The sequence below is a fragment of the Arvicanthis niloticus genome, chromosome 9 (assembly GCF_011762505.2).
Source record: "Arvicanthis niloticus isolate mArvNil1 chromosome 9, mArvNil1.pat.X, whole genome shotgun sequence".
In the NCBI taxonomy this organism is placed as follows: domain Eukaryota; kingdom Metazoa; phylum Chordata; class Mammalia; order Rodentia; family Muridae; genus Arvicanthis; species Arvicanthis niloticus.
Window position 1 is genome coordinate 62,461,972 of NC_047666.1, and position 22,054 is coordinate 62,484,025.

General features: G+C 44.7%; 1 protein-coding gene across 11 annotated transcripts in view; it reads left to right on the forward strand.

Annotated features, from left to right (window-relative positions):
- The window catches only part of Znf384 (zinc finger protein 384), a 32,425-nt gene extending 10,554 nt beyond the window's left edge, over positions 1-21,871 (forward strand). For 4 of the 11 annotated variants that reach the window (XM_034512671.2, XM_076940567.1, XM_076940568.1 and 1 more), the window contains exons 3-12: positions 7,148-7,218; positions 7,506-7,743; positions 7,978-8,025; positions 8,233-8,560; positions 9,338-9,430; positions 14,463-14,687; positions 15,327-15,509; positions 16,916-16,994; positions 19,484-19,642; positions 20,074-21,871. In XM_034512671.2, the coding sequence (XP_034368562.1) occupies positions 7,153-7,218; positions 7,506-7,743; positions 7,978-8,025; positions 8,233-8,560; positions 9,338-9,430; positions 14,463-14,687; positions 15,327-15,509; positions 16,916-16,994; positions 19,484-19,642; positions 20,074-20,478 (1,824 nt within the window). In that variant the 5' untranslated portion in view covers positions 7,148-7,152 and the 3' untranslated portion in view covers positions 20,479-21,871. The remainder of the gene's footprint in view (positions 1-7,147; positions 7,219-7,505; positions 7,744-7,977; positions 8,026-8,232; positions 8,561-9,337; positions 9,431-14,462; positions 14,688-15,326; positions 15,510-16,915; positions 16,995-19,483; positions 19,643-20,073) is intronic. The other 7 variants (XM_076940572.1, XM_076940570.1, XM_076940569.1 and 4 more) reach the window with 7 other exon arrangements.
- Positions 21,872-22,054: the final 183 nt, after the last annotated feature.

Here is a 22,054-nt window from a genome sequence, read left to right on the forward strand (position 1 = left end):
CTGGTTACTTTATTCATTCATACTCCATTCCAAAATGAATTGGTACCTAAGTGAAGTGTCATGAGATTATGATGTTGAATGGCATGTCATTTTGCTGTTTTCAAAAAATTCATCTAGTGTGGTTGCTCATGCTTTTAATCCCAGCACTCAGGAGGCAGAGACAGGTGGTTCTTTGTGAGTTCAAGGCCAACCAGGGCTACATAGAGAGACCCTGTTTCAAAAATATAAAGCAACGTTCAGTTTGGGGAACTGGAGAGATGGCTCAGCAGTTAAGAGCACTTGCTGCTCTTGCAGAGGACCTGGGTTAAATTCCCAGCATTCACGTGGCAATTCACAATGTTGTGTGCCTCCAGTTCCAGGGTCTTCAGCATGGATATGAAGCATGTACATGGTATGTACATATATGTACATGGTACATATACAGGCAGACAAACACTAATACACATAAAATAAATTATAAGACCTCAAATTTCAGTTTGGGGAGTTGGGAGCATAGCTTAGTAGGAGAGCACACTTGGCTAACATTGGAGAGGCTCCATATTGAGTCCCAGTATTATTCAAATAAAAAATTTGAAAACATGGTTGAGAACTACGTGAAAAATAGTTCATTCTTAGGAAAGGTATAGGTGTTTGTGCAAGTATGTGAGAACGGAGACAGAGGACAACTTCAGGTATTGTTCCTCTGGAGCAGTCTATTGTAGACATGTTCTCTCATTGACCTGTACTTACTGGTTAGGGTAGGCGGGCTTGCCTGTCAGCCCCAGGGTTCCACCTATTTGCCACCTTGGGTTTACACACTTGTTAACATTTTGTGTGTGTGAGAGAGAGACAGTGGATAACCAGTGGGAGTCTGTTTTGTCCTTCCACTTTGTGAGTTCTGGAGATTGAACTTTAGATCTTTAGGCTTGTGTGTCAAGAACTCTGACAACTGAGCTATCTCCCCAGGTCCCAAATTTTTAAATTTCAGTTCCTAGATGAAGCAACATCCTCAGTGTGTCACTTCATTTGTATGGTCTTTGTTTCTGTGAGAATCCCTCCCTTCTTCTTGAGAGATTGTTTCAGGGTATAGTTCTGATTAGCTTTGAACTTGATGCTTTCCTCCTTTCCTCTAGAGTGCTGGGGTTATGGGCCTGTTGACCATGTTTGGCTTTGTGTGTGTTTTCAGTATTTATATGTGTTAGTGGCTATTCTGTATGTATGTGGACATGCCATGACCTCAGAGGCTCAGAGGATAGGGCACAGGGCACTAGAACCGTCCCTGAAACTGTCCCAAGGAGGCCGTGAGCTGCCACGTGGGTGCTGAGAACTGAACCTGAGTCTTTTGCAAGAGCAGCAGGTACTCTTAACCACTGAGCCAGAGCTCACTGGTATGTTTGTTTATTTGAGAAACTGGTCTCTCTAGCCCTGGTTGTCCTGGAACTTACTCTGTAAACCTGGTTGACCTCTTAAGAGATTTGCTTGCTTCTGCCTCCCAAGTGCTGGGATTAAAGGCATCTGCCACCACCATTTGGCTGTGGTTTTTCGTTTTGTTTTTAAAAACTTTCTGAATAACTTTACACACGTGTAATGTATATTGTTCCTATGCACCCCCTAGTACCCTTTCTTATTCCTTTCCTTTTGGAATCTTTTCTATTTCATGTCTTTTTTTTTTTTTTTTTTGGCTCAGTTTTAAGATTGCTTGCACGAATATGAGTGTGAGGTTATTTACTGAAGAAAAATGACTCCATATGTTCTAGTAGCCTTATCTACTAATCATAGCAGCTCAGCTAGAGATGGAGGTCTCCTGGACCTCACCCAGGGCAACCTTGAACTCCCTCAGCCTCTGAAGGACTGGCCCTGTACTCAACTGCTTTGTTCAGTTTGCTTTTTTAATTTTTATTTATTTGTTTGTTTGTTTTTGAGAGTGGGACTTTTAGCAAGCCCAGATTGACTTTAAGTTTGCTGTAGTTTAGGATGAGCTGCAATTCCTGGTCCCTGCTACTTCCCCGCCCCGCCCTCCCCTCCCCCCCCATGTTTGCTATCACAGGGTTTCTTCCTTGTCTGGCAGAGCTCTTGTCTTTACCCCCCCACCCCCCCTTTTTTTTTTTTCTGTCTGGGTTTAGTTTCTTATCCTTCAAATTTCATATTTAAAAAAGTAGAAACTGGGATTTGTGATACATGCCTTGAATCCCAGCAGCATTTTGGAGGTAGAGACCAGTCTAGGCAATGGGAGATCCTACTTCAGAAACACTGAAAACAAGCCATCCTGATGGCTCCGTGGGTAAAGTCATGTCCTGCCAGGCCTGATAACCTGAGTTCATTTCCAACAGACCACACAGTAGAAGGAAAACAGGTTGTCCTCTGATCTCCTCATGTGTGGTAGTATGTACGAAAAAAATTTTTTATTAGGGTCTCACTGTGTAGCCCTCCTTGGGTAGCTTTGAACTCACAGAAATCTACCTGCCTCAGCTTCATGAGTGCTAGAACTAAAGGCATGTGTCGCCACTTCAGCCAAGAAAAAAAATGTGTTAGAAAGACACAAAACAACAATAAAATCAAAGTAGCAATTCATGCCTTTTAGAATTGTCAGGATTAGCCAGGCAGTGGTGGCGCACACCTTTAATCCCAGTGCTTGGGAGGCAGAGGCAGGCGGATTTCTGAGTTCGAGGCCAGCCTGTTCTACAGAGTGAGTTCCAGGACAGCCAGAGCTACACAGAGAAACCCTGTCTCGAAAAACCAAAAACAAAGGTCAGGATTAGGTGGTGTACATTGTAAGGCCCTCTGTCACTCTCTTGAGGGTGGGTTGGATGGTTCAGCTGGGGAAAGGTGCTTCCTGAGCAAGCTGGGAGACTAGGTTCCTCAGAACCTTATGTCAAAGGTAGAAGGAGATGACTGCAGAATTGTCATTTAGCCTCTCTGTGCAGTGTGGCACTTAGATGCTGACACTATACCTTTAAAAACGATCTCAGCCATCTCAGCCAGGTGGTGATGGTGTACACCTCTAATCCTAGCACTCGGGAGGCAGAGGCAGGTGGATCTGAGTTCCAGCTCAGCCTGGTCTACAGAGTTTCAGGACAGCCAGAGTTACACAGAAAAACTGACTTGGAAACCACCCTCTCCTCCCCCACAAAATTTTTAACAGACTTGAACATGACAGTGCTGCTGCACCCATATCACTTCGTCTGACAGTGGATGATGTCTCAGTTTGCCTGTGGTAGTGGTCCTGTGGGCTTTCTGTACTGTGTTTGTGTGTGTGTGTGTGTTGTATAAAGGTCTGTCCCAGAATTGAAGTAGCTCAGGACCCCCTAGGAACTCTCTGCTTAACTGAGCAGTGATCTTGTTTGCAGGATTCTAGATGGGGACATTTTTATTTTTGGTGTTCTCTTTTGTGAATTTTCATATCAATAATGCATTTGCTTCCTTTTCTTTGGTGCTGGGATTAAAAGCATGTCCCACCACTGTCTGGCTTCTTCCTTTATTCTTCAGGGGGAAATTAGAAATTAGACCTCTTGGTTGGTTGGTTGGTTGGTTGGTTGACTTGCTTTTGTTTTTTTTTTTTTGTTTTTGTTTTTGTTTTTGAAATAGGGTTTTTCTGTGTAGCTTTGGCTGTCCTAGAGCTCACTCTGTAGACCAGGGTGGCCTCAAACTCAGAGATCCATGCCTATGGACATGTCTTCTATTTTATTTCTATTCAGTGGAAGAAGAGAAATAGTTTTTCAAAATTTATACATAGAGCGAGACCAGGAACATTCAAATCAATACATACAAAATAACATTGGAGTGATATCAAGGCTAGTGGAAAACATCAACGTAAAATATGTCATTACTGCCCCCCACAAAAGTTGAGCCAGATTGGATTCCCTTAAACTATAGTCAGATTGTTTTTATTGCCTTAGGAGGTCCCGAAACTCCTGTATATAGAAGATCAGGATCAACTAGGTTAGTATCTTAAAGGAATTCCATAGCCTCATGTTGAGCTACCCATAGCTGAGGATATACTAAGAAACAGTTACATACTAACAACCGTGTGCTCTGCGTGGGTGTGCCTGAGACGATTTCTCTCTGAAGAAGGAAAGAACTGACTCCCTTAAGATATCTTCTAGTGCCAGGCAGTGGTGGTGCAGGCCTTTAATCCCAGCACTTGGGAGGCAGAGGCAGGCGGATTTCTGAGTTCGAGGCCAGCCTGGTCTACAGAGTGAGTTCCAGGATAGCCAGGGATATACAGAGAAACCCTGTCTTGAAAAAGATATCTTCTAACTTCCATCCATGTGCCAGGCACATAAATGCACATGCACACTCATACAGACATAAATGATAAATACAAATAAAAAATACAAAGGGACTTGAACATGTACTTTTGACATCCCTTAGGAAGGAGTCTTCGAACCAGTCCCCTGGGGATACTTAGGGTGACTTTTTTGTTTAATTCAGGACCAGGAGATGCCTGACATTGCTCAGTCATCTAGTATTGATCTTTAATTGTGTAAAACTGCCAAAGCCTCAGATTTGGTACATTTTTCTCCTTGACTGAAGTAAATTTAATTGCCTTTGTAGACTAAGAAAATTCAAGGGTTGGTAAGATAGCTTAGAGGGCAAAAGCACTTGCTAACCAAACCTGATGACTTGAGTTTAATCCCTGGAACTCGTGTGGTAGGAGAGAACTCTTACAAGTTGTCTCTGACCCCCACGTGGATACTGGGATTTGTATTTGCCTTTACTCACATAATGTAAGCACACAGCCATAAGTATAAGTAAACGGACAGTGCTAGAAGAGTGTGATGAGCCAGTGGCTAATGTCAAGTAAGTCTTGGGATGCTACGACAGGAGGATTGATGTGTGTTCCGTGCCATCTTGAACTACTACTACATCAGATCCTGTCTCAAGTTGTTTGTTTAATTAAGTTTAAAAGAGCTGGGCAGTGGCGCACGCCTTTAATCCTAGCACTCAGGAGGCAGAGGCAGGCGGATCTTGGTGAGTTTGAGACCAGCCTGGTCTACAGAGTGAGTTCCAGTACAGCCAGGGCTATTACACAGTGAAACCCTGTCTCAAAAAAAAACAAACAAGCAAAAAAGTTTAAAAGAGGAGCCACCACTCAGAAGCTAGCACATCTCTTGAGTTCAAGGACAACCTAGTTTAGAGAATGAGTTCCAGGCACATCACCAGTGAAGCCTTTCCAAGAGAGGTGACCAGATTTTGAAAATTAGTGATGGGGGAGACCTAGATGCTAAACTAATATGTGATTGCTTTTAATGCTTTTTCTACTTAATTTTTTTGTATGTTCAAGTGCCCACCAAGGCAAGAAAGTGGCATTGGATCTCTTGGAGCTGTGGTATCATTTGTGAGCTTCCTGATATGGGTGCTAGGATCCAAACTCCAGTTCTGATGATTGAGCAGTGAGCACTCATGACCACTGAGCCATTGCTCCAGCCCCTTTTACTACACTCTTCGTGCACATGTGCCTGCATGCATGGGGCCCTGATGAGTTGGAGTGTGTTCCTTGATCAGTCTTCCATATATATTGAGGCAGGGTCTCTTGCTAAACCCAGAACCCCTTTTGATCATCTGGCTACCCAAGCAGTCCTTGACTCCAGGTCATGAGTGTTAAGGTTACAGGTGAACCACCCACCACCCATGTGGAATTCATGTGGGTTTTAGAGATACAGACTCAGCTTCGCATGCTTGCTGAACTATCTACCCCAGCCCTTTCACTCTTCTCCCCTCCCTTCCTCCCTTCCTCCCTCCCTCCCTCCCTCCCTCCCTTCCTTCTCTTATTTTTCTTTTTGTTTGTTTATTGTTTTGGTCAGTTTTTGAGACAGGATTTTTGTGTATCCATGGCTGTTCTGGACCTCATTCTGTAGACTAGGCTGGCCTTGAACTGAGAGATCTAGCTGCATCTGCCTCCCAAGTGCTGGGATTAAACGCGTGTACCACCATGCTTGGCTCATTTTATCCTTTATAAATGTGTGTGCATGTGTTTGTATGTTTGTATGCACATTTGCATGCAGGTCCTCTGTATGTAAGAAGGGTTTTGCATTGCCCAGAGCTGGATCAGTAAGAGCTCTTAACCCTTAACTGCTGAGCCATCTGTCAGACCCTAAGCCTCACTGGAAGTCTGCCTCCAGAGTGCTGGGATTAAAACATGCATCATCATACTTGGCCAGAACTCCTTTTAAAAACTGGTAATCTGTGCTTAAAGACTGCTTTCTTCCAGATGTTCCAAGTTCAGTTCCTAGTACAATATTGAGTGGTTCACAACCAACTATAACTCCAGCTTTAGGGAATTTGATCCTCTCTTCTGGCCTCCAAGGGTACCTACCCCCCCGCACCCCCAACACACACAGAGATATCCTTTACCTTTTTTTTTTTTTTTAAGACTGTTCTTGTTTCTCACTGACCAGCCCATTGTGTTCATTACTCAGTGAGCTGTCATGAATGTTCTGCAATCTTAGATTTATGTGGCATTGTTTCAGGCCTCATTTAATACTCGAAGATTGATTATAGGCCAGGTACATGCCTCTGATCTTAGGTAGAAGAGAGACAGAAGATGGAGGATCACAGTACCAGTCTGAGGCCAGCTTGGTCTATTCAGATTGCTCAGGTTCCTGCCAGCTTAAAATCTAGCCTAAAACTCATTTAAGTGGTGTAGAATTGCAGTTTTATAGATGTGTTGATTGGAAATCCGGAAAAAAAAATTCCCAAGGAAAATAGTTTTAAGGAATAAGGGGAAAGGGAAATGCTGACGGATAGCATGGCTGTTTCCGGCTGTGAACCAACGGTGTGCTACGAGCCCTTGGACACATCTCTCTTCTACAACTCCATTTCTCTACCAAGTAAAATGTCAACATTCTGTGGCTCAGTGAGATGCACAGAAATGTTGTCATAGACATTTAAAAGTATGTTTTGAGGTTGGCCATACCTCTCAGTGGTTGTTTCTATTTTATTATTTTTACAGACTTTGAATAAGTAGTTCATACTGGTCTCAGACCCCAGCTTCTTGAGTGCTAAGATTACAGCACTGTGCCACTTTGTCTTGTCTAGACATTGAGGTCATGATTGTTAATTCCCAACTATGTGGTCAGGTGCTGGAGACCAGAATTTCATCAACTACCCTGCACTGTTACTAACATTCAGTAGTTACTCATAGGTATGATGTGTGGTCTCTTTTCAGGTAGAATGGAAGAGTCTCATTTCAATTCTAACCCATACTTCTGGCCTTCTATCCCCACAGTCTCAGGGCAGGTAAGTGATATTTGTTTTGTTCTCCCCAGTGTTTATTTCAGCTCTGAGTAGGAAGTTCATCATGCTGTTGTTTCTACCATGTGTGAGCTGAAGCAAAGTAAAACACGAATTTCACTGAATCCGTTATTACTGAGAGTTGCATGGTGTGGGTCTGGCTCCTGTCCAGAAACACAGATGGCAACTCCTTGTTCCTTGATCTTCAAGGAAGACAATGAAAAGTCCTTAGGGAACAGACAGAGTCAGGTTTGCTCTTTCTGAAGAGGGTACTCCTCTTCCTTTTCTTGTAGATTGAAAACACTATGTTCATCAACAAGATGAAGGATCAGCTGTTGCCAGAGAAGGGCTGTGGACTGGCGCCACCTCACTATCCCACTTTGCTAACAGTCCCTGCCTCAGTGTCCCTGTCCTCTGGCATCAGCATGGACACAGAGTCCAAGTCAGAACAGCTGACCCCACACAGTCAGGCATCTGTTACCCAGAATATCACAGTGGTTCCTGTACCATCTACAGGACTCATGACTGCGGGTAAGCACCCTGCTCCTCTCCAACCTGAGGTGGTGATCTCCCATGATCATTACCCCAGTCTGGAGGGCTCTGAGGACATGGGGAGTGGGGTATGTGTTTAATTCCTCAATCAGATTTTTATTAAGTGCCTACTGTGTACCTAGCAATGTGCTAGGCATTGTGGGGGATACAAAGAAGTAGAAGATGCGGTCCCTGCCTTTGAGGAGGTGACATTCTTTCCTTCTCTGAATCAAGGAGTCTCCTGTTCTCAGAGGTGGAGAAGAGAAGGGAGTCAATCAAGGGGTAAATCTCACTGTTACTGGGGGGTGGGGGGGACTGGGGACAGGGGTTAGGAAACCATTATTTTTGTCCAGGGTTTGGGATTTCCTATAGATTATGGGCTGGAGGGTGGTGGTGTGGGGTTACTTAGACAGTTCTCTGGGGAAAATGAGATAGATGAGTGTCAGAGATGAACAGCGTGACCCCATCTCCTTTCTCTCCCAACCCCAGGTCCTGGTTTGGTAATCACATCCCCGTCAGGCTCTCTTGTGACCACAGCCTCATCAGCTCAGACTTTCCCTATCTCGGCTCCCATGATTGTCTCAGCTCTTCCCCCTGGCTCACAAGCCCTACAGGTGGTCCCTGACCTCTCCAAGAAGGTAGCATCAACCCTGACTGAGGAAGGAGGTGGTGGTGGAGGTGGCACTGTGGCTCCTCCTAAACCTCCTCGGGGCCGCAAGAAGAAGCGGATGCTGGAATCGGGGCTTCCTGAGATGAATGACCCTTACGTCCTTGCCCCTGGGGATGACGACCACCAGAAAGATGGCAAGACCTACAGGTAGGAATCAAAGCCAGGGGCAGGATGGGTTGAGGGCCACTATTTGAAGTCTCCCCTATTTGTTTTGGGTCCTGCCCCAAGTCAGGCTCTGTGCTCTAAGCAGCTGTCTGCCTGAGAGCCATTTGCATGTCCAGGTGTCCTGTGTTGGGATAGGAAGGTGGAGGACTGGCACCTGGAGTTGTTTAGACCCTTTCCTCCTTCCCTCCTTTTTAAGATAGAGGTTTGTCATAACTCTTGACTAATTTTTCAATGACAAGAGAGTTTCTCTCTTGTAGTAAGGCTTCAGACTGTGTTCTAGACAACGTCTGTAGCTTTTTTTCCTTTCTGTTTGTTTTCCAAGAACCCCTCTGGTAAGCATGTACCTGACCTGTGTGCCGTCCGCCAGCTCCTGGGCTGTGCTGAGCCCTCAGCCCTGAGCCCCTGCATGGTTGGGATGGAGGAACAGTATAACTATAAAATGACTGTGGGTCACTTTCTAATTCATGGAAGTCATTTTAATCCTCCACTTTTCTCTTACATTGTCCATTCCAAAAAAAAGCACATGCATAATTGCGTGTGGTGCTGTGTACAGAGAAACTCCTTACCTTTTGAGAGTATAAATAGCTTTAACTCCTTGAGAGCTGTCAGGGTCCCTAGTGGGTTCTGGGCACTTGGTCCCGATGAGTGACATGGGTTAACTGTTACACAGGTTTAATATAGACAGGGGCAGATTTGCATGGTTGGGAGACTGGTTCTGTCCTTAGTGTACCGAGATGGGCAATGTTGTTCCCATTTTAGGAGCGAAGGGAACTGCGGCACAGGAAATGGACAGAGCCTTGGGCTCATGGATTCAGTTCCCGGCTCCACCACGAACTTGCTGTGTGACCCTGGGCAAGTCCTTTTTCCCCTCTCTGCGCCTCAGTTTCCTCATCTGTAAAATGGGGAGAATTCTTTGTATGCCTCCCATTTGTTGGGAGTATAGATGAGATAATCTTTTAAATGTTGGGAAGTTCAGATGAGAGCTAATCATTATTTAGTATTATTTACTTGAATTGTGTAGTTCTTCTATGGAGACTATCCACAAGTACACTGTTTAAATACCTCTTTATACATGAAAAAGAGGGCGGTGTTGCTATGCAGACTATATTGAACACTGCAGAATTGCAGCTGTAATGCAGAAGTTCATTTTAGCTTTATTATTACAGGTGTACCCCACTTTATACAATAAGTGTTCCTGGAAAATGTTTCCATCATACCATATTATAAAGGTACCTGACAAGTTTGATTCATTTAAAGGCATTCTTTTATTATATCAGTTAAATGAAAATCCCTTTAAACTTGGTTGTGTAGATACCTGGATTTTTTATGTATATGCTTAAAGTGAGGTCAAGTGACGTAAGATGCATTTAATAACGTGTTGAAGGTGGAGGCAGCCCTTCTGGTTAACCAGGGTCTTCAGTTCTGCCAAGTTAATTTTTTTTCCATACTAAAATTATTGTGGATTTCCCAGCTGTGTATGAATACATACATGGATATGTATATAAAGAATTGTGAGTACATAGTTGGCAGGAAGCCTTCTGGGACCTTCTGCTCTTAGTGTTTTTGGAATTCCTTTTTTTTTTTTTTTTTTTTTTTTTTTTTTTCTTCTTTTTTTTTGGGGGGGGGGTGGTTCGAGACAGGGTTTCTCTGTGTAGCCTTGGCTGTCCTGGAACTCTGTAGACCAGGCTGGCCTCGAACTCAGAAATCTGCCTGCCTCTGCTTCCCAAGTGCTGGGATTAAAGGCGTGCACCACTGCCCGGCTGTTTTTGGAATTCTTAAAAACCCCCATACTTGGCTGATTAAAGGGAAGGAACCCTGGAACTCCAGTGACTATATCCTAGTTGAAAAAAATTACCTCAGAAACTTAAAATTCTTAAGTCCAAAGGGATTTTATAAATCACAAAGAATCCTGGCTGCCTGTCTTATCGTACATTTGAACTAAAAGAGAGTCCTGATTTTGGTGTATGTGTGTGTCAGCTCTGTCCATTGCAGTTGTCAGTAGCATGGCTGGGTCATGGAGGAACTAGGTGCTGCTGCTGTGGACAAGTCAACCTAACTCCTAGGCTTTGTTCCTGTCTGGGAAGTAATGGGAAGGTCAGTCGGACCTATCCATGGTGCAAAAATATTTTGAAGGGAAATCCGAACATTTGAAATTGTTTTCAGCATCTTAGAAAAAAACTGGGATAATAATTCAAAGTGATCATTGAATCCAAGGCCACTAAATTACATACCATTCTTAATGTGTCTGATATACATGGTGTCCATTGAAATAATGGACTGAATGGGACGAGGGGGGTGGTGGGAAGTGCGAGCTTTCCCTCCCTACCACCAGAACTGTCCTGAATCAGATTCTTAATAGCCAGTACCTTACAGTAATGGCTCATTTGGCTTCCTAGGGCCTCTAGAGTTTTCAAGTACAGGTTGAATATTCCCTGTTCAAAAGTGGTTAAGACTGGCTATTTTCTTTCTCTTTCTTTTTTTTTAAAGAGCAGCTATTTTCAAGTTTTGGAATATTTGCATATATACAAATTATTTATATATATACACACACACACACACACACACACACACACACACACCCCTCTGTGGGGATGGGGCCCAAGTCTGAACATGAAGTTTATTTTTTAAACTAGATGTGGTACCTGGTACACACTAGCAGTCTCAGGAGGCTGACACAGGATCAGTAAGTAGTTCAGTGCTGACCTGATCTCTATAGTTTCTCAAAGCCAAAACAGAGTTGGCTGCTGTGGAGCTTTTATGAGAGAGTTGGGTTTGCCAACCTGTCTTAGTCCTGGCTCAGAAAGGTTTAGCTAACATCCCCCACCCCAACCTGTCATCCCCTTCCTCTCCCAGTAGCGGCTCAAGCCTAGGAGTGCTCTCCCTAACACTTTGGATTTTCTCACTCTTTCTCTGAAGTTTTTCCAACCCACAGAACTGCTGGGGTGTCCAGGCCTGCCAGGTTGCTGAACCTTCATGCCTAACTCAAAAAGGCATGGCTTTCTTCTTCTCCGTCTGCCAGAATTTACAGCCTGCTTTCCCTGTGGTTTGTCTTTTAGACTTTAATAAAATTGTGTTCAGGCTTTAAGTAAGAGAAGGGAATTCATTTGTTTCAAATATACCTTATTTAAATAGCCCAAAGGTAATTTTACATAGTATTTTTAGTGAACCTGCATTTTGATTTGTCTGTCCCATAAGGAAACATGTAGAATTTTTTACTTTGAGGTGGTGTCAGTGCTTAGTTTTGGATATTGGAGCATTTCAGGTTTTAGATTTTTGGATTAAGGCCCAGCCTGTACTTTAATGATCATCAGAGGTCAGTACCTTTCCTCACCTGGCAGATGGATGTCCAGCCTCTGCTTGAATACTTCAGTGCTAAGACTATTGTGTCAGGTTAGCATCATGGCATCATCTAACAAGCAGCTCACCCTTTGACATATCGCTCATTTTGGAGCTTTTGGGCTCCTTTTTTTTTTTATATAGAATTAGAATACTTGTGAGGTTATTTTGAATGAAAACAAAAGGTGTTTAATTAAAAGCACCTACCCTAACCCTGGCAATAGCAGCAGCAGTTGTGGTCATCATGATGGCCATCTGACCATCCTCATGTCATTGTATACTAGTATCTTTTGAGACTGGTTATTCTGTTGCCAGACTTTTGTTTTCTGTTTTGAAAGGGGATCTCAGGCTGGCTTGAACTCTTGCTTGTCCTGTCTCCCACTTCTTGGGTGCTGGGACTATAGGCATGTGCCACTGCACGTAGCTTGCCAGTCAGTTTTCAGTTACGTTTTTCAGATTCTTCTGTAATTAAAGCTTTGTTGAAGATTTCTTTCTGGTTTCTTAACACAAGGTCTCTCACTGTAGCGCAGACTGTAATACAAGCCCATCATAGGCCTCAGTCTCCCAAGTGCTACGATTATTTTCTTTTTTATAATTGACTTTCATTTTAAGGGAGATAGGATTTAAGTTAGAATGCATGTTGGAGCCGAGGATACAATTCAGGAGTAGAGCACTTTCCTGGTATGTGGCAAGGCCAAGGCTCAGCCCCAGCTCTGTAAAAACATTTCTTTTTAAACAATGAACATGTTCTACCTTGACTGAGAAATTTTAGTTATTAAAAGAACTTACTTCACAACATTAGTTTGGTGTCATACAAGTGGCGTTCTGTCCAGTTTCTCACCTCAGTCTTTGTAAAATACTTGTGTCATCATTGGCTCATCCATCCATACACGGCGTTAGCAATGATTGATGCTGGTTTATTAATAAAGAACATTGAGCTTATCTTTGGTCTTGGGTGCTTGCTGGCCCTTCTAGAGGCAAAAATAATATAATTTTAAAGATGAGAAGCTTGAGGTCTAGGTTAGTGGACAGCTAATAACTGAATTTTGTTAGACTAGAGCTCAGGTATCTAGACTCCCATTGGCTGTTTTCTCTGGAGCACGCTGATCTCTCCTGTGGTATTTGGATGTCTCAGTCACTGATAAACTAACTGGTAGTCAGAGCTTGCTTCAGAGTTACAAAGTGAGTAGAGAATGAACACTGGTTATCAAGTTACTAGGATTTTAGTAAACATTAATATAAAGACCACAGCACATGATACTATTTTCTCAGAGAGAACTTGTTCTTTCTCGTCTTGATCTTAGCTATTTTCAAAAATTCTGAAATGAAAAGAACACAGGAATCATACCTTTTGATGCCCAATTTGCAAAGATGGCTTAATTTGGAGAGAAACCTCCTTATTTGATATTGTTGGACAGTATCAAAGCAGGAAGGATCCACTAGTTCAGGTGACCAGCTAAAAGTGTATTCAGGTGCTGTGGGTGTCATCTGGGAGCCACTGTGGCTTCTGTGATAACAGAAGGAAGGGTTAGCATAGCACAACATTGCTTCTCAGTCAGTTTTTCTTGTTAAGACTTAAGGATTACAATTCACTCCTAAAAGTTTCAAAAGTAGTTCTCATTTGATTGGCTTGAGGCTAGAGGCAAGGGCAAATGATTAATGGACCACCAGCTCCATAGAGACCAGAGAAGGGTTGGGAAAGCCCCTCCTAGTAATTCTGGTACTTTCCGTCTCCATCTCTTTAGTAGTCACTATGAAAGGGAAGTAGGGGAAATCACTGAAGACAGTTAACTGTAGATGGACGCTCTCATCCAGCCAGCTTCCTTCATTATTGCATGGGAGACTTGGGTATTAAGGGGAAAATAAACATGGAGAAGCTAGGAATAGGAGTTAAAAACTTAACTGGCCTAGTAAAATCTTTATCAGAGGTTCTCAACCTGTGGGTCACATCCTCTTTGTTGGCCAAACAACCTTTTCATAGGGGTCCATCCTGTGACCATCGGAAAACACAGTACATTATGATTCATTATAGTAGCAAAGTTTCAGTTATGAAGTAGCAATGAAATAATTTTGAGGTTGGGGTCATCACAACATGAGGGAGTGTATTGAAGGGTCGCAGCATTAGGAAGGTTGAGAACCTCTGATCTGTATTCACTTAGGTCATAATATTTTCTGCTTTACTGGAGTTGAATGCTTAATTTTGTATACTTAGGGTATCTAGTCATTTACCAAGCATTTATTGGGGGTTTCTGAGTTCTGGGCACTATGTCAGCTTAGGCAAGAAAGAGACAAAAGAGGCTGGGCTTGGTGGCACATAGCTATTATAATCCCAGCATTTGGGAGGTAAGAAACAAGAGTATCATGAGTTCAAGTCCAGCTTGAGCTACATGAGACCTTTTCTTTAAATAGAAGAGAGAAAGCTTCTACAAGCCTCACTGTATAGTTGGATCAGGAGATGGGATCAGTTAGGTAGGCTTCTCTCAGCAGGGTTGTGAGGCTCACAGCACCTCCTGGTGGGAAGGCTCTAATGTTGCCCTTGCTTGGCCAGGTGCCGGATGTGCTCACTGACCTTCTACTCAAAGTCGGAGATGCAGATCCACTCCAAGTCACACACCGAGACCAAGCCCCACAAGTGCCCACACTGCTCCAAGACCTTCGCCAACAGCTCCTACCTGGCCCAGCACATCCGTATCCACTCAGGGGCCAAGCCCTATAGTTGTAACTTTTGTGAGAAATCCTTCCGCCAGCTCTCACATCTGCAGCAGCACACCCGGTAAGGCTGCTTTACCCCTTACCTAGGGATAAGACCTCCAAGGCCATGTGACCTGTGCCAACCATTCTCTCCTTTGCCTTTTGATATCTTACTTTTGTTACTGTCTGAAAATTAAACTGTGTATCCTAGCAGTGTGGGGGGCCTTGAAAATTGTGATTTCCAATCCCCAGTTCTGGAACGATTTTTGTGGTTTCTTTCTGTGTCTGTTTGGAAATCTTCTACAGAGCAGACCCTGCTTTTACTATATGCTTCAGTTCAGAGCCATGGTGTGCATTCAACTTGAGGTCCATGGGGAACAGGCGATATTGGCCTATGTTCAAATTGCTATTTGGAAACAGGGTAACTGTGGTGAGTGTAACCTTAGGAGAAGGCCGAGGCTGACAGGACTGAGTGCTGTAAGGTTACCAGAGCCATGGGTTGCAGTCTTCATCATTCACTGCCATTCTAGCCACCGACTCACAGTCAGCAGCAACCTAGACATGGGTATCCTCTTCATTAGCCTCTGCTGCCGGAGCTTTATTGGGAGGGAGGAGGGGGTGCTCTCATCCGTCAAGCAACATCATTTCACCCAGCAGAGAGCTGAGCCCATGGTATCGAACTGCTTCCTCCTCCCCCCTTCCCTCCTCTCCTCTCCGGCAGGATTCACTCCAAGATGCACACGGAGACCATCAAGCCCCACAAGTGCCCGCACTGCTCCAAGACCTTCGCCAACACCTCCTACCTGGCTCAGCACCTCCGTATCCACTCGGGGGCCAAGCCCTACAACTGTTCCTACTGCCAGAAGGCCTTCCGCCAGCTCTCCCACCTCCAGCAGCACACACGGTAAGGGAGAGGGGCGGGCTGTTGATCCCGCCCCGCTGGCATGCCCTCCCCACCCCCGCCCCGGAGACACACAACCACCCGCATGCGGGGGGGCGGGGGAGAGACCTGGCTGGAGGTGAGACCTGGCTGGAGGAGAATATGACTGGCAGCAGAGAGAAAAGAAGTGGACGCCAAGAGAGTCTTTCTGGAGCACAAACTGTATTGAAAAGACACAGTGATTGTATGATACTTTCCTGATTGAGTAAAGACAGAGACAAACTTGGAACAAAGATGCCTCTTTCCTTCGTTTTCCTCCCTGAAAATACCAAGCACACTTCTTACCAGATTTCTTCTTCGTGCCTCAGGGCACTTGTTATAAATGGGAGATATGATCAGATGTAAGCTAGCTCCAGCCTGGATACACTCAACAAGCAAGATTCCTAGGGATGCCAAGAGCACAGAAGGAAACATGAACTGAACATTTCCAGAGAACTGGAAGCAAACGAAAAGCTCTTACTTCATAAGTAGGATGTTTGCATTTAATCTGTCAATATGGAGTTACTAGGGAGAAGGGAGACTGACAACTTGAAGAGCTGATGGTTTTCTTTGCTGATATCTCAAGATGAAGTCCAGACTCCTGGCAATTGGCTATCTCACCTTGCTTCTTGTGGATGTGATGTTCTCACCTGAAAATGGTCAGACTTGGAGTTTGCTGTCTTCATGTATTTGAGGCCTTGATCACAGAGATGGTCTGAAGTCCCTGAAAAGGAGCAGGTGTTGGTGCATCCTCATGTCTTGGGCTCAGCTTAGTAGACAGAGTGCCCTGTGGTGTTGGGGAAAGAGGTTAAATTGGTTCCAACCTCAGGATTTCCTGTCATTAAGGGTTAGACTGGAGGGAATATCCTTAGGAATTCCCATGAGTTTCCACTAAAGTCATTGCTTCTTCCACCAATCATTGTAACTTGTTCTTTGATCACAGAACTATCTCTGGACATGATGCTCAAGGTTGAGGGGAAAGTTTGTGCCTGTAGGGTAGGGACCAAAGAGGAAGTGTTATGTATTTTTCTTTTTCCTTATGATTGTGTTTTCCTTTCATTTCTGAATGTTCACTCAGATGGTTGTTCCTATAGGAACAAGTGTGTATGTCAAATCATGCCCTGCCCTGCCTAGGACGTGAATGCTGAGCCCTCAGTCCCTCTTCTCCCAACAGAATGAGGATGTCTTTGAGCTGAGTGCTGTAGGCAGTGAACAGAGATCAGGCGTCACAAACCGTTCCAAGGCAAAGAGGAGCTAGAGCTGGCGCCTCGTGCGCATGCGCCTGAGGAGCTTCCTTGGAAGGCAACCTGAGGAAGCTAAGACCTTGTACGGAGCTTGTCTCTAAGTGACCTTGCTCATGTCCATACTCTGCCTCTTCTCGTCCTATATAGAATCCACACCGGTGATAGACCATACAAATGTGCACACCCGGGCTGTGAGAAGGCTTTCACACAACTCTCCAATCTGCAGGTCAGTGTCTGGGTTCCACATGAGACCTTGAGTCTGAGACTTGGGAGTGCCATTTAGCTAGTACTCTGATTCTCCGAGTTTTCCAAGAGAAATAAATTCTCTTAAGAATTACTGAAGTGGCCGGGCAGTGGTGGCGCACACCTTTAATCCCAGCACTTGGGAGGCAGAGGCAGGCGGATTTCTGAATTCAAGGCCAGCCTGGTCTACAGAGTGAGTTCCAGGACAGCCAGGGCTACACAGAGAAACCCTGTCTCCAAAGGAAAAAAAACCAAACCTGAAGTGAAGCTGGGCCTGCTGGGTTTTAATCCCAGCTGCTTGGAAGACCGAGGCAAAGGATCCAGAGTTTAAGGCTTCCTATGCTACAAAATGAGTTCAGGTCAGACGGGGCAACGTAATGATAACATTGTCTCAAAATTTAAAAATAAGAATTTGTAGAGTTAGCTCAGACAGTAAAGTGCTCTCCACAGACATGAAGGCTGGAGATTGAGCCCTAGAATCTTCTTTTAAAAACATGAGTAGTCTTGTTATGTGCTTGTTTTTCCTGTGCTGGGAAAGTGAACACAGGCCCCGTGGAGCTCATTGGCCAGCCAGCCTAACCCCATTGGCTAGCCCCAGGCCACTAAGAGACCATGTCTGAGAAAACAAGGTGAGTCCTGAGAAATGGCACCAAAGTTGTCACTGGCCTCTGAATGCATGTGCACATGTGTGCATCTGAACATACACCCAAAAAAAAAAAATTTTTTTTTTTTTTGAAGGATTGGAGGTTGATAGGATGGCTCAATGCTGAGACATCCTTGCCTTACAAGCCTGACTCTCTGAGTCAAGCCTGACTGGAAGGAGAGAGCTCACTCTGAAAAGCTGTCCGTTATTGATTACTCGTTTGCCATGGCAGGCACACACACCACACATAATGCATTTATGCGCGTACACACAGTCTGGGACACACACACACACTAATAAAAGGGGAAAAAACTGGCTCTGTAGCTTACTGATAGTATGTGTATAGCATGTACCAGGCCATAGGTCCAGTCCCTGGTACGGATGAAATTTAAAAAAACAAAAACCCTCCAGTGATGGGAACAGTGACATGTGCCCAGAACCAGCCTCCCCTGGACTTCACAGTAAGCCAGAAGGAACAACATAGCATCTGGAGAGATTGAGCACTTAGGAGCATTTGCGGTTTTTGCAGAGGTCCTGGGTGTGTGTTCCAATACCCACGCCAGGTGGCTCACAGCTACGGACCTCTAACTCTGCTCCAGGGAATCCAGTGCCACTTCTGCCCCCAGGCACCTGCACAAATACTCACTTCTGAGTGTTTGGTTTTTTTTTTTTTTGGGGGGGGGGGTTGGGGTTTTTGGGGTTTTTTTGTTTGTTTGTTTGTTTCATTTTGGTTTTTGAGATGTAGTGCTGGCTGTCCTTCCCTGTAGACCAAACTGGCCTCAAACTCAGAGATCTGCCTGCACAAATATTTAAAACACACACATAACCTAGGCTACATGAAACCCCATCTCAAGAAGCAAAAAATAATTATATATAAACCAATATAAACCAGTCACATGGTAGCACTAGTAGAACATTAATATTCCCAACTCTCACTGAAGGAACTTAATGGGAGAATGATATTTCATATTTTGCAAGGTTTTGTTTTTCATAGCCTACTCTAGGCAAAGCACTCTACCGCTGAGCTACACACCCAGCCCTTATGAGTTTGTTATTAAAATGGTATGCCGTAAGTCAGGCTGGCCTTGAACCTGCCATCCTAACTCTGCAGCCTTCTAAGTGCTGCAGTTACAGCCATGTGCTGCTATGCCCAGGATTTTTGCAGGGTCTGTGGCTTAGTTGAATGTAAACATATTCCTCTCATCTAATAGAGTTGATCTACAGTGTGAGAGCAAGAGTGCAGAGGCACGCACCTGGCTCGCGTGTGCGTGCGTGCATGCGTGCGAGCGAGCGTGCAGACTGATTGTGGCTGTTTAGGCTTGAGTACAGTTAGTTGGAGGTCTGCTTTGCACCGTAGTTGTGAGGCAGTATTGTTTACTACATCTAGAGCTCAGTCTGTTTTGAGTAGACCAGTAGGCTTTAGGGATCCTCCTATTTCCACAACCCTTCACCCTGCTCTTCTGTGGATGCTGAGATCTGAACACAGTTCTCAACACACAGCAGGCACCCTGCCCACTGAGTCATCTCCTCAGCCCTTACCTCGTTGTTTTGAAGAGTTGATTCTGTGAGCCCCTAGAAAGACCATGTAGTCCCCATGCCTCACTTTAAAGACCATTGGAAGCCATTGTAACTTTAAGGACCCAATGTTCTACCACTGGAGATAACATTTCCTCTCTTAGTCACTAGTCCTAAAGCTTCATTCAAAGCAGTCTCTACTGCCTTCCTGTAGAAAGGGAAGCTAGGATGGCCTATGCTCGCCTTGAGGCTGTCTCTCTATAAAGGCCAAGGAAGAGTAGGTACTTATTTTGGTTTCTCTCATTGGTTTGCAGTCTCACAGACGGCAGCACAACAAAGATAAACCCTTCAAGTGCCACAACTGTCACCGAGCATATACAGACGCAGCCTCTCTAGAGGCCCACTTGTCTACACACACAGTGAAACACGCCAAGGTTTATACCTGCACAATCTGTAGTCGGGCATATACATCAGTAAGTACTTTGTGTCATTTCCCTCACCCCCATCCCTTGAGACAGCAGTCCACTGTGTCCTTGATAGAGGTCTGTGGGTGACTGGCTTGTCATCTGCTTTCCCCTCTTGCTTATTCGAGTCAGTATTCAGAGATAACTAGAACCATAAGCAATGAGTCTTCATTCTAGACATAAAAGGCTAGTTTTGTGAAGGATTTTCTATAAGATTCTAGAACAAGGTTATAATGGCTTTGCTCAGAGGCCTTTGAAATAGGTTTCTGACTGCTAGCTCAGTGTCCACAGTGACTTCTAAAGGTTCTGTTCGTTTTTTCCCAACTCCAGAACATCCCTTCATAAATAGACACTACAGAGTAAGAGCCCAGGTTAAGAGTTGCAGGTTACCTTTTTTCCTTTCCTTTTATCTTAACTTTTTTTATACCCATCTCCCTCAGGAAACTTACCTTATGAAACATATGCGCAAACACAACCCTCCTGATCTTCAACAACAAGTGCAAGCGGCAGCAGCAGCAGCAGCAGTGGCTCAGGCCCAGGCCCAGGCCCAGGCTCAGGCTCAGGCCCAGGCCCAGGCCCAGGCTCAAGCTCAAGCCCAAGCCCAAGCCCAAGCTTCACAGGCATCGCAGCAGCAGCAGCAGCCACCACCACCACCTCCACAGCCACCACACTTCCAGTCCCCTGGGGCAGCTCCCCAGGGAGGGGGTGGTGGGGACAGCAACCCGAACCCTCCACCCCAGTGTTCCTTTGACCTGACTCCCTATAAGCCGGCAGAGCATCATAAAGACATCTGCCTCACTGTCACCACCAGCACCATCCAGGTGGAGCACCTGGCCAGCTCTTAGAGATCCGAACTGCCATCCATTGGAAAGGGGAGAAGTCCTGGTCCCTCCTTTGTCAACTCTTCTTGGTGGGAAAGTTCTCTTCTTCCTTGACAAGTCCTGGCTCCAGCTCCTTGGGTCTCAGGCATGGCTTTTCTTCGCAAGATAACCATCCTTAATCTCAGCTGCTCCTGATTGGCCAAGGAATCCTGGGCTGATAGTGTTATCCAACAGCCCCCATCCAAACAGCTTTGAAAACTGGGGCTTGGTGCTTGAGAGAAGGATCCGCTGTGACCTCACATTTGTCCAGTGTGGGGCGCTTACCTTTCTCTCTTCATCCTCAAAGTTGGGGCTGATGGAAGACTAGTGGCTGGCCCTCCCAGATAACAGAGAAGGGATCTCTAAATGCCACCAGCCTTCCGTTCTAAGCTCACCTGTAAAAGAACAGAGTTTGCACGTGGCCTGACCCCTGTGAGCCATTTTCTTCTCCTTACATGGTCTCACTTCGTATTGAGTGGTGACTATACCTTTTTATTGGTAAGGGGGCAATAGCTGATTCTGCCAAGGTGCCAGAGATTCCCCAGGTGACCAAGGGTGGCTTAAGAGTGTGAGTTATGATTTTTCCTTACAGCCTCCTTCCTTCTCTGCCAACCAAGGGCCTGCGTACTCAGTCTCACCCACCTCCCCCACCCCCCCATCCAGGGGGCTCTGAGAGCTGCATTAGCTGTGCTCTCTGCAATGCCAGCTGGGCTTTTGCAGAGAGGGAGGATGCAGGGCACACACAGGACTGGACTTAGCCTCCCTAGGTGCCACGGTCAGATGCCGGACATGGATTTATATATAAATATATATATAAATATATATATATATATACCTGCTCATCACGGCCATCTTTGTTGTAACCATTTCTGTGTTTATAAATGCATTATCTCTGAGAATTTTCATATTGATGTTTTATTTTTGTCTTATTTTTTTCTCCACCTTGTCCTCTGGCCATGGCATTTTAATTTTCTTTTGCCTTTTATTTTTTTAATCATGGGAGATTTCAGATAAAAGAAAATTAAAATCAGGAATTATACAGTTGTTATAAAGCAATTTAAAAATGAAAACTTATGTACAAACTAAGGGGTGTTTTTAGAACATTGTATAGAAATAAATTCATGTTTAAGGATGAGAGGCAGTGAGCTACTGATGTAAGCTAGCATGGGGAAAGGCTATTTGGGAGGTGTTCTAGGACAGCACTAAGGATTTAAACTGGAGTGTGTGAAGAAGGGATTCTTGGGTGATAAGCCACCATAAGGGTTATTCCAAAGCCATTTCCAGTTTAGGAACAATTGTGTACAAATCCTATCATGGGGATTACACTGCCTACATACGTGAGACAAGGTTTTGTTTAATAAAACTGCAATATTCCTTACCCTTTGCCCTAAAAAAAAGAAGCAGCAGCCAGGCTATTGTGGTGCATGACTTTCCTCAGGAGGCAGAGGTGGTTGGATATCTGAGAGGCCAGCCTGGTCTACATAGCAAGTTCAAGACTACATAGAGAACTTTTGTCTCTTGCAGGTGGGGTAGGGGCACAGATGTATGGCCTCTTGAAAGG